The 12,660-nt window shown below is 40.2% G+C and overlaps 1 protein-coding gene across 1 annotated transcript in view; it reads left to right on the top strand.

Annotated features, from left to right (window-relative positions):
• Nucleotides 1–11,599, top strand: part of TTN (titin) — a 246,511-nt gene extending 234,912 nt beyond the window's left edge. Inside the window, exons 247-255 of the mRNA XM_034065601.1 lie at nucleotides 73–378; nucleotides 471–770; nucleotides 1,019–1,594; nucleotides 1,688–1,993; nucleotides 2,085–2,678; nucleotides 2,794–8,741; nucleotides 8,827–8,980; nucleotides 9,909–10,202; nucleotides 10,325–11,599. Of these exons, the coding sequence (XP_033921492.1) occupies nucleotides 73–378; nucleotides 471–770; nucleotides 1,019–1,594; nucleotides 1,688–1,993; nucleotides 2,085–2,678; nucleotides 2,794–8,741; nucleotides 8,827–8,980; nucleotides 9,909–10,202; nucleotides 10,325–10,623 (8,777 nt within the window). The 3' untranslated portion in view covers nucleotides 10,624–11,599. The remainder of the gene's footprint in view (nucleotides 1–72; nucleotides 379–470; nucleotides 771–1,018; nucleotides 1,595–1,687; nucleotides 1,994–2,084; nucleotides 2,679–2,793; nucleotides 8,742–8,826; nucleotides 8,981–9,908; nucleotides 10,203–10,324) is intronic.
• Nucleotides 11,600–12,660: the final 1,061 nt, after the last annotated feature.

Genomic DNA, 12,660 nt, shown 5'->3' on the forward strand with positions numbered 1-12,660 from the left:
AAATAGTATATGCAGATGTTTTTTATTCTATGACACTATTATTACTATTATTTTTGTTACAATTACAAACAGATCCTCCAGAGCCTCCGAACAACCCACCTGAAGTGCTTGATGTTACAAAGAGTTCTGTCAACTTGTCCTGGGCCAGACCTAAAGATGATGGTGGTTCCCGTGTAACTGGCTACTACATTGAACGTAAAGAGACATCTACAGAAAAATGGGTCCGGCATAATAAGACACAGATTACCACTACAATGTACACAGTCACAGGACTTGTTCCAGATGCTGAATATCAATTCCGTATCATTGCTCAAAATGACATTGGTGAAAGTGAAGCAAGTCCTCCTTCTGAACCAGTTGTATGCAAGGATCCATTTGGTAAGAAAATGTTTGCATTAACAGATCTTCTGAAGAGCAGCTTAGTGACCTTTAAAGAGGAATTTATTCTCTGTATCTATTTTACTTTTTAGACAAACCAAGCCAACCTGGAGAAATTGAGATCACTTCTATATTTAAGGACAGCATTACATTAGAATGGGAACGACCTGAAAGTGATGGTGGCAAAGAGATCCTTGGCTATTGGGTTGAATATCGCCAGTCTGGAGAAAGCACCTGGAAAAAATGCAATAAAGAACGCATCAAGGACAGGCAGTTTACAGTAGGAGGTTTACTCGAGGCTACAGAATATGAGTTCCGTGTTTTTGCAGAAAATCAGACTGGCCTCAGCAGACCTCGAAGGACTGCTATGGCAGTGAAAACTAAGTTAACATGTAAGCAAAACCATATTGTCATATTTCCTGTGATATTCTGGTGATTTGCTATGTCATAAACTGCAGTGCTGCTTCACTTAACATGCTGCCTATTTGTTTTACATGCTATTTGCCAACATGGCTTTCCTAAAGCACAGTCTTTCTAGTATAAGACACACAAGCATAAATCAAAAGTAATTCCCAGTAATACAGTAATAGAGTAAAATTTCATAGTAATCTTAATTATTTTAAAATTTCCTTTGTTGTAGCTGGAGAAGCACCCGCCATCAGAAAAGAAATGCAGGATGTTACAACTAAACTGGGTGAAACGGCTCAGCTGACATGCCACATTGTTGGGAGACCTTTGCCTGATATTAAATGGTATCGCTTTGGCAAAGAACTGGTGCAAAGCCGAAAATACAAAATGTCATCTGATGGTCGCAATCATACTCTGACAGTAATGACAGATGAACAGGAGGATGAAGGTCTCTACACGTGTATGGCTACTAATGATGTTGGGGAAATTGAAACTAGTGGCAAGCTATTATTGCAGGCTCCTCCTCAGTTCCACCCTGGCTTCCCATTGAAAGAGAAGTACTACGCAGGTGCAGGTGGCACCCTCCGCCTTCATGTTGTGTATATTGGCCGACCAGTACCAGCAATAACTTGGTTCCATGGCAACAAACCTCTGAGAGGATCAGAAACAGTTACTATTGAGAACACAGAACATTATACTCATCTTGCTATTAAGAATGTCCAGCACAAGGCTCATGCTGGGAAATACAAAGTGCAACTCAGTAACACATTTGGAACGGTTGACACAGTACTTAATGTGGAAATACAAGGTAATTAATTTTATTTTCAGTATTTTTTGTGGAATATTTTCTCAAATATTTGCTGGCAAAATAACTGAAAATTACGTGCTTTCTCTTTTACAGATAAGCCAGATAAACCAGTAGGGCCAATTGTCATAGAGTCCATACTGAAGAATTCTGTGGTGATAAGCTGGCAACCACCGGAGGATGATGGCGGTGCTATGATAACCAGTTATATCATAGAGAAACGTGAAGCCAAGGAAGGAGCAGAATGGCAACTTGTATCTTCAAGCATTTCAGGCACAACCTGTAGAATTGTTAACCTAACTGAAAATGCAGGCTATTATTTCCGTGTTTCTGCTCAGAACACATATGGCATTAGTGAAGCACTGGAGGTTTCATCAGTTGTTGTTATGAAGCCTCCATTTGGTAAGCAGATCACAAAATATCAGCTTCTGTGTGCCTCTGTAATTACAAAGGCAAGCTCACTTTTGTTTTTGCACTTTTTTATTCTTTACAGAAAAACCAGGACCACCTGGTCAGCCAGCAGTAAGTGCTGTCACAAAGGATTCTTGTGTTGTCTCATGGAAGCCACCTGCAAGTGATGGCGGTGCAAAGATTAGAACTTATTATCTTGAGAAGCGTGAGAAAAAACAGAACAAGTGGATTTCTGTTACAACAGATGAAATTCGTGAAACAGTCTATTCTGTGAAAGATCTTATTGAAGGTCTTGAATACGAGTTCCGTGTCAAATGTGAAAATCTTGGTGGTGAAAGTGAGTGGAGTGAGGTGTCACAACCAGTCACTCCAAAATCTGATGTACCAATTAAAGCTCCACATTTCAAGGAAGAACTAAGGAATTTGAATGTGAAATTCCAAGCTAATGCCACATTTGTCTGCAAAGTCACTGGTCATCCTAAACCAATTGTCAAGTGGTACAGACAGGGCAAAGAAATCATGCCAGATGGTGAAAAGATCAAGATACAGGAATACAAGGGTGGATATCACCAGCTGGTCATCACAAATGTAACAGATGATGATGCCACAGTATATCAAGTTAGAGCTACCAACCAAGGAGGATCTGTGTCTGGGACTGCCTCTTTGGATGTTGAAGGTGAATGAAGGGTCTCTATTCCTAAGACAAAGCCTTATTAAGCTTTGAATATTTAGACTGCTGGTGCTTTTCTCATGGGCTTTTTTTCATGTGTTGTTTTTTCTTTCTATTCCAGTTCCTGCAAAGATTCACTTGCCCAAAAATCTGGAAGGCATGGGAGCTGTTCATGCCCTCCGAGGGGAAGTAGTGAGCATCAAGATCCCATTCAGTGGCAAGCCAACCCCTGTGATCACATGGCAGAAGGGACAAGACCTCATTGATACTAATGGACACTACCAAGTCATTGTTACGCGATCATTCACATCTCTTGTTTTCCCAAATGGTGTTGACAGAAAAGATGCAGGTTTTTACATTGTTTGTGCCAAAAATAGATTTGGAATTGACCAAAAAACAGTTGAACTAGATGTAGCTGATGTGCCTGATCCACCAAGAGGTTTGACGGTAACTGACATTTCAAGGGATTCAGTTAATTTAACCTGGAATGAACCAGCTACTGATGGTGGAAGCAGAATCATAAACTACATTATTGAGAAACGTGCTACAACAGCAGAGCAATGGATTCGTGTTGCACAGGCTCGTGATACACGGTACACAGTGGTGAATCTGTTTGGCAAAACCACCTACCAGTTCCGTGTAATTGCAGAAAACAAGTTTGGCCAAAGCCAGCCTTCTGAACCTACTGATCCAATTATAACAAAAGAAGATAAGACCAGGGTAATGAATTACGATGAAGAAGTTGATGAGGCAAGAGAAGTCACCACAGATAAAGCAGCTCACTATTCTACAAAGGAACTCTATAACAGGTACATGATTGCAGAAGAGCTTGGACGTGGGCAGTTTGGCATTGTACACCGCTGTGTTGAAGCAGTTTCAAAGAAGACTTACCTGGCTAAATTTGTCAAAGTAAAGGGTGCTGACCAAGTTTTGGTAAAGAAAGAAATTTCCATTCTTAACATTGCTAGGCACCGAAATATCCTGTATCTTCATGAATCTTTTGAGAGCCTAGAAGAATTGGTCATGATCTTTGAATTCATTTCTGGAGTTGACATCTTTGAAAGAATCAGCACAGCTTCATTTGAACTTAATGAAAGAGAAATAGTAAGTTATGTACGCCAAGTCTGTGATGCACTAGAATTTTTGCATCGCCATAGCATTGGACATTTTGATATTAAGCCAGACAATATTATTTATGTCACAAGAAGAAGCTCTGCAGTTAAAATTGTTGAATTTGGTCAAGCCAGACAACTGAAGCCTGGAGACAGCTTTAGGCTCCAGTTCACCTCTCCTGAATATTATGCACCTGAAGTACATCATCATGATTTAGTCAGTACAGCTACTGACATGTGGTCAGTTGGTGCTCTAACATACATACTTCTCAGTGGCATCAATCCTTTCATTGCCGAAACAAACCAACAAGTTATTGAAAATATTCTGAATGCTGAATACAACTTTGATGATGAAGCATTCAAAGACTTAAGCATTGAGGCCATGGACTTCATTGATCGCCTACTAGTAAAGGAAAGAAAAGCTCGGATGACAGCTGCTGAAGCACTTAACCACGTATGGCTAAAACAGCAAACAGAAAAGACCAGCACTAAAGTCATCAAGACCTTGAGGCACAGGCGTTACTACCAAACTCTAGTAAAGAAGGAATGGAACACAGTTGTTTCAGTAGCCCGTATTTCCTGTGGAGGCGCGATTAGATCTCAGAAAGGCATAACAGTGGCTAAAGTTAAAGTTGCGCCAATAGACATTGGTCCCATTACTGGGCAGATAAAGCATGCTGTTGTGGAAGAAGGAGGGCATGCCAAATATGTATGTAGGATTGAAAACTATGATCAGTCCACACAAGTCACATGGTACTTTGGTATGAGGCAATTAGAAAGCAATGAGAAATATGAAATCAAATATGAAGAAGGTGTGGCAACTATGTATGTTAAAGATGTTTCTAAATCTGATGATGGAACCTACAGATGCAAGGTAGTAAATGACTATGGAGAAGACAGCTCTTATGCAGAACTTTTTGTTAAAGATGTGAGAGAAATTTCTGAGCACTACAGATGCAGAACTGTTAGGAAAGTGAAACGACGGGTTGATACTATGAGACTATTAGAACGTCCACCAGAATTCACCTTGCCTTTGTACAACCGCACTGCATACATTGGAGAAAATGTCAGGTTTGGAGTAACTATAACAGTTCACCCAGAACCTCGCGTAACCTGGTTCAAATCAGGCCAGAAAATCAAACCTGGTGATGATGATAGGAAGTATACTTTTGAATCAGATAAAGGTCTTTATCAACTCTTGATCAATAATGTCACTGAAGAGGATGATGCTGAATACAGTATTGTGGCACGCAATAAATATGGTGAAGACAGCTGCAAAGCTAAGCTGACTGTGATTCCACATCCCCCTCCATCAGATGCCACACTAAGGCCAATGTTTAAAAGGCTGCTGGCAAATGCTGAATGTCAAGAAGGCCAAAATGTCAGTTTTGAGATCAGGGTATCTGGTGTACCAAAACCAACGCTGAAATGGGAGAAAGATGGTCAACCTCTGTCCTTTGGTCCTAACTTTGATATAATTCATGAAGGTTTAGATTATTATGCTTTGCATATCAGAGATACGTTACCTGAAGACAGTGGTTATTACAGAGTTACTGCCACAAACAGTGCTGGATCTACAAGCTGCCAGGCTTATCTAAAAGTTGAACGCTTGAAATATGTCAAGCGTGAGTACAAGTCTGAAGAAGAGCGGGAAAAGCATGTACAAAGGCAAATTGACAAGACCTTACGAATGGCAGAGATCCTTTCTGGTGCTGAAGCTGTTCCACTGACACAAACTGCACAAGAGGCTCTCAGAGAAGCTGCTATTTTATATAAACCAGCTGTTAGCACTAAGACTGTCAAAGGTGAATATGAAATTAAGAAAGAAGAAAAGAAGGAAGAAAGAAAACTTCGTATGCCCTATGAGGTCCCAGAGCCTCGCAAACATGTGCGCACTACTCTTGAAGAAGATCAGAACATTAAACACTTTGTGCCTCTGTCAGACATGAAGTGGTACAAGAGGCTGCGAGACCAGTATGAAATGCCAGGGAAAATTGAGAGAACTGTTCAGAAACGCCAGAAACGCATACGTCTTTCCAGGTGGGAGCAATTTTATGTGATGCCACTGCCACGTGTTTCTGATCAATATAAGCCTAAATGGCGCATACCAAAGCTAACACAAGATGATCTGGAAACTGTGAGACCAGCACGTCGGCGTATCCCATCTCCAGACTACGAGTATTACTACAGACCAAGAAGGCGATCACTTGGTGACTTGTCTGATGAGGAATTACTCCTGCCTATTGATGACTATTTAGCCATGAAAAGAACTGAAGAGGAAAGACTGCGCCTTGAAGAAGAGCTAGAGTTAGGTTTTTCTGCTTCCCCTCCAAGCAGAAGCCCTCCACGCTTTGAACTTTCTGCCCTTCGGTACTCTACTGAAGCAGCACAGGTCAGTTCAGAGGAAGAAAGAAAAAGACAGCTGAGGTATTCAAGCTATCACATCCCAACCAAAGCTGAGACCAGTGCTAGCTACGCAGAGCTTCGTCAACGTCATGACAGGGCTGCCTATAGACCACCTAAACAAAAACAAAGGATAATGGCTGAAAGAGAGGATGAAGAATTGCTCCGTCCTGTTGGCACTGCTCAACGACTCTCTGAATACAGGAGTGAGCTCGAATACATGGCAGAGGAGGAAAAGAGCAGACTCAGAAGAAGGAGGGAAAGAGAAATAACTGAGATTACATCAGAAGAAGAAGAAGAAATAGAAATGGTGCAACAGGTTCACAGGGAATTTTCACCTCCCTCTAGATTACTAAGGAGGAGAAGATCTCTTTCTCCAACTTACATTGAATTGATGCGTCCTGTATCTGAATTAATACGGCCTCACTCACGGCCTGCTGAAGAAAGTGAGAGAAGATCCCCAACACCAGAGAGAACTCGACCGCGTTCACCTAGCCCAGTTTCTAGTGAAAGATCACTCTCTCGGTTTGAGAGGATGGCACGATTTGATATCTTTTCCAGATATGAGTCCATGAAATCTGCTTTGAAAACTCAGAAAACTATGGAAAGGAAATACGAAGTACTTACTCAACAGCCTTTCACCCTTGACCATGCTCCTCGCATTACCCTGAGAATGCGCTCACACCGGGTACCCTGTGGCCATAATACCAGGTTTATTCTAAATGTCCAGTCAAAACCAACTGCTGAAGTGAAGTGGTACCATAATGGTATTGAGCTCCAGGAGAGTAGTAAGATACATTTTACTAATACCAGTGGTGTATTAACTCTGGAGATTCTTGACTGCCATATTGATGACAGTGGAACATACCGGGCTGTATGCACAAACTACAAAGGTGAATGCTCTGATTATGCAACACTAGATGTTACTGGAGGAGATTACATTACATACTCTTCCCAACGGAGAGATGAGGAAGTACCAAGGTCAATTTTACCTGACTTGACAAAAACAGAGGCATATGCAGTCTCCTCATTTAAGAAAGCATCTGCTACAGAAGCAAGTTCCTCAGTAAGAGAGGTTAAATCAGAAATGTCAGCAACAAGAGAATCAGTCCTATCATATGAACACTATGCTGCTTCTGAAGAAAAACTCACGGCAGCTGAAGAAAAGTCATTGGAGGAAAGGACTGTACACAAGGCATTTAAAAGCACTCTACCTGCAACAATCCTTACAAAGCCACGATCAATCACAGTTTCTGAAGGGGAGACTGCAAGATTTTCCTGTGATGTCGATGGTGAACCAGCACCAATAATAACATGGTTCCGTGCAGGTCAACCCATTGTTTCTTCAAGGCGCTTCCAAGTAACACGAACACAGTACAAGTCTACTTTTGAAATTACTTCTGTCCAGATGTCCGACGAGGGAAGTTACACTGTTGTGGTGGAAAACTCCGAAGGAAGGCAGGAAGCACATTTCACTTTGACCATTCAAAGAACAAAAATTCCTGAAAAAACTATTACAGCACCTCCAACAGTCAAATCTCCTGAGCCTCGTGTAAAGTCTCCAGAGCCAGTTAAGTCTCCAAAACGAGTAAAATCTCCTGAACCCATCAGCAGCCCCCCAAAAGCAAAGTCACCACCTGCAGACAAAACAGTACCAGCAGAGAAAGTACAATTACCAACTGCTTCTCCACCAAAGATAAAACAGCATCTGAAAGCAGAAACTCTTGGAGATAAGGTGAAGTTATCCTGTGCAGTTGAAAGCAGTGTTTTAAGTGTCAGAGAAGTGGCTTGGTATAAAGATGGCAAAAAACTAAAAGAAAACCATCATTTCAAGTTTCATTATGCAGCAGATGGCACCTATGAGCTCAAAATCCATGATCTCATGGAATCTGATAAAGGAGAATACACCTGTGAAATCACTGGGGAAGGAGGTGTTTCAAAAACTAACTTCCAGTTTACTGGCCAAGTATTTAAAAATATCCACTCCCAAGTAAGCGGTGTATCTGAAACTCACAAATCAGTTCAGAAAGAAGATGAGTTGCTTACAGTTTCTTCGCAGAAGAAATCAGCAGTGGCAACTGAAGAAAAAGCAGCCATTGAAGAAGTCATTAAGAAGTCAATTGTTACTGAAGATGTCAAACAATTGAAAGCAGAAATTAAAACATCTTCAACTAAAATGACAGTGTCCGAAGGGCAGAAAGTGACACTGAAAGCCAACATTCCTGGTGCCTCTGAAGTAAAATGGGTGCTGAATGGAATGGAGCTGAGAAATTCAGATGATTACAGATACGGTGTTTCTGGAAGTGATCACACACTAACTATCAAAAAGGCTAGTAGTAAAGATGAAGGTATCCTCACCTGTGAGGGTAAGACTGATGAAGGCATTATTAAATGCCAATACATTCTGACCTTCTCTAAGGAGCAATCCAATGAGCCAACATTTATCATGCAGCCGAAGTCTCAAAATGTCAATGAAGGACAAGATGTATTGTTCACCTGTGAAGTGTCTGGGGATCCTTCTCCTGAAATTGAGTGGTTTAAGAATAATCAACCTGTAAGTATTTATTTAATATATCTACTAGAAAAATTAGAATTATTCATAAAACCGATCCTAATGAAACCATTCTTTTCCCCTCCAGATTGCTGTTTCATCACACATCAGAGTAACACGCTCTAAAAACATATACTCTCTTGAGATTCAAAATGCAGCAGTAAGTGACACCGGAAAATACACAGTCAAAGCAAAAAATTACCACGGGCAGTGTTCTGCTACAGCATCTTTGACTGTAATCCGTAAGTTCATTCTCTGGGTCTTGTGTTCAGACTAATCACAAGTTTTTGATGTTGTGTATCTACAAAAAATACTTATGATAAACAACACAGGTAATGTTGATTTAGGTATCTTAATGATTTCCTATTTCTTTTGTGTATTATCTACACAGAACTAAAACAGCATTAGAAATCTTTATAACATCCAGAGAGGAGCACATAGATGCTCTATTACATCAACAAATGCATGTTAACAGAAGGCTATGAGCATTGTTCTAGGATGACTGTGTTAAGACCTTGGTGCTGGCAATTACTCTTTCCTCATTTACTGACAGAACCTGTTCCAATAAAACAAAACAATTCCACAGTTAAAAAAAAATTGTGATAACTGAACTGGGTTTAGCATTTTATTTGCTGCATCATATCCCAGTTCCTAGCACCAAGGAGTTGCAATGATTTGCTTGTATGACTGTGCTTGGGTTTGGAGGAAAGCTGCAGTGATTGAGCTTTTCTGTTGCCTTTTGTAGCTACAGAGCAATGTAGTGAAATACAGACTTTCCTATATCCTGCTTGTAATAACTTGAAGATGTTTCACAATTTCTACAAACATGGACTGAACACACACAAATTCTCAATGTCTAATTCTAGTGATGGTTCTAACAGGAAATGCTGGGTGATAAACTGTTTTTTTCATAAGCATGTTTTTCCTTCAAGCTTATACATCCTAGTAACTGTTCAATTTTCTACTTACCTATTTCAGTTATAAATTACTCTTTGCGATTTCAACATCTTGAATCAACTTATTATAAATAATACTATATTCCACTGCAGTTTTCCATGGAAAGCAAACTATGCTGTCTCTTAATTTCTGTAAAATTAACCATATAGAACTGCATGACTTTGTTAACATGACGTTATTGGTTTTTCCTTCTGTCTTTGCAATGCTCCTCAGCTCTAATTGAAGAACCACCAAAAGAGGTAGTATTGAAGACAAGTGGCGACGCAAGCATGCACGAAAGTTTTTCTTCTCAGTCCTTTCAAATGGCTTCTTCTAAACAAGAGGCTTCATTCAGCAGTTTCAGCAGTAGCAGCATGACTGAAATGAAATTTGCCAGCATGTCTGCCAAAAGCATGTCCTCCATGAAAGAATCCTTTGTAGAGATGAGCTCCAGCAGTATTATGGGGAAATCTAGCATGGCTCAACTGGAGAGTTCAACTAGTAAAATGCTTAAATCGGGTCTGAGAGGTGAGCAATACAATTACTAGTAGATTTAGTGCTTCAGACACCCTGAAGTAGTCCTCAGAATAGACTTGCCGCATGGCCTAGTGGGAAGACTAACTTGGTATTTCTTCTCCTGTTTTGTAAAGGAGTACCACCCAAAATTGAAGCTCTTCCATCTGATATCAGCATTGATGAAGGAAAAGTTCTCACAGTATCTTGTGCCTTTTCGGGTGAACCAGCTCCTGAAATAACATGGTACTGCGGAGGGAGAAAAATTACTAGTCAGGACCAGCAAGGCAGATTCCACATTGAAACCAGTGAAGATCTAACCACCCTGATCATCATGGATGTCCAGAAGAACGACGGTGGACTTTATACCCTGAATTTAGCAAATGAATTTGGTACCGATTCTGCCACTGTGAATATTAATATTCGATCAATTTAGAGAGCTTGATCTGTATAATTTACACTTGTATTTTTACAAGTGATTCATATATGGACTGAAATATCTGATCTGTAAATATAAAAAAAAGATATTTTTGTACCTACCTGAATGAGACAAAGTCCGGAGCTATACATTATGATTTATAGTCATTATTGACCTAAGAATTTTAAACACTTTTTTTCACTGACATGTACATACTGTATATAGCCGAAGTTAACGGTTATGAAGTTTTGTACCATTTATTTTATGGCATTTTGAAATGTAACTTTTGGAACTAACAGTTGGCAGGAGAAAGTTTCCTAGCAAGCGACTACCCTGCTCAACATTTAACTAATTTTTGTGCCTCAACTCATTGTTGATGTCTAAGAATGCCTCAACAGGTAGAGAGGCTCCCTGTTGAAGATTACCTACACCTAAGAGATGATACTGTGCATTGTATTTCATACATGCACAAATATTTATGTTGAATCAGAAATGTAAGGCATTGGTGGTGTTTGCAATTACCCTCCTGTAAGCATTGCTTTAATGTTTTACGTTGGATCTGATTATGTCATAATTCCCATACCTGACTGACTATTTTTGGACAAAGTGCAAGCGGCCAGCACTTCGTTCACCCACCATCTGTGTACTGTTTCTGACACACTGACTGCCTGCATAGCTTTAAAAAAGTAACACCACCTGGCCATCCCCTTAATCAACAAAGCTATTGAGGTACTCAAGTGCAGCAGCAGTACCCCCTCTCGGAGGTTCGTAGGATGCAGTGATTGAGTGTGTGGTAGTATTAGACATCCAGTAGTCACTCCCGGGCAACTAAGCGATGAACCACAGTTTGAAAACAAACTGTTGTTACAACAACAAATATCCTGAGCACTTCAATTTGCTTTAGTTTTCCTAATGTAGTAAAAAAATCTTGTTAGCTGTTGAACCTCCTTGAGATAGAATTGTTCATTTGAAATAAAGCATGCTTTCTTGCACCATATTTCCTGCGAGTCCTTGGTTTTTATTTACTATGCTCTATTTTTACAGTTCCTGTACTACACTACAAGAAGAGTTGCTGAAAGAAAATACAAAGTAGCAGTACAGTTCTCCAATGTAAACCAGGCAGCTAACTATCTGTTGAAAATCCAGCCATCTATCAGAAACAGCCTGGCCACCACAAGGAAGTAAGACTCACAAAAATGTCAGACTAAGTTTCCATCATGGGCTTTTTGTTATTTAAGGATAATATCTAGCACATACCTAAACATTATGCTGTTTTTATTATCCCTCTGTTCAGTGAATTTCCAGGCCTTTCATTACATCCCGTATACATAAATTGCAAATCTCTCTTCTTTATAACTGGTCTCTGCTGAAAGTGGTTAAAAAACTGCCTCCTGGAAACCTGACTATTGCCTCCTTTTTTTGGCAGCTGCAAGTAGTACAGACTAATGACCCTAACTGCCCTGACCTAGAAGTTCTCACCTCCCACAGGTGATGAAGGGCACATGCCCCATCAGTTCTCCATCCCTTGTCAGCTGACATACCTAGAGAAGCAAAGCCCGTATTTGCATTCCTGGAAGGAAATCACAAATCCCATGCAGGCAGGGCACAATTTGGTTATCTATAGGAAGAGTATCAAGTCCAAAGGAGGAACTCTGCTTCTAGAATTCATTCTGGTCAGTAGAAAAAGCCTGGGAGCAAATACACCCACAGCAATGCAACACTGTTTCAGGAGCTACAAAATCCTCTTGAGTAGGAGCATTAGTTAGCAACACTATGCATACCACTGTGACTCTTCAGCATGCTATTACTACTAAAATACCCTCAAGTTTGTCAGAAGTAGTAAAGCAGGTAGTATGTTTAAAAAACTATTAAAAAATAAATCTCTCTCTAGAAACAGATTTTTTTTTCTTAATTTCCTATAAACCTACTACTGATCTCCAGAGGTCCCTTCCAACCTTTACAATTCTGTGATACTGGGGTATACTATCAACCACTAGCTATCCAAATGATGCAGGAAAAGCTAATATATGGGGACGAAACAAGGACTGAAATAAA

Source organism: Melopsittacus undulatus, chromosome 8 (genome assembly GCF_012275295.1).
Source record: "Melopsittacus undulatus isolate bMelUnd1 chromosome 8, bMelUnd1.mat.Z, whole genome shotgun sequence".
In the NCBI taxonomy this organism is placed as follows: domain Eukaryota; kingdom Metazoa; phylum Chordata; class Aves; order Psittaciformes; family Psittaculidae; genus Melopsittacus; species Melopsittacus undulatus.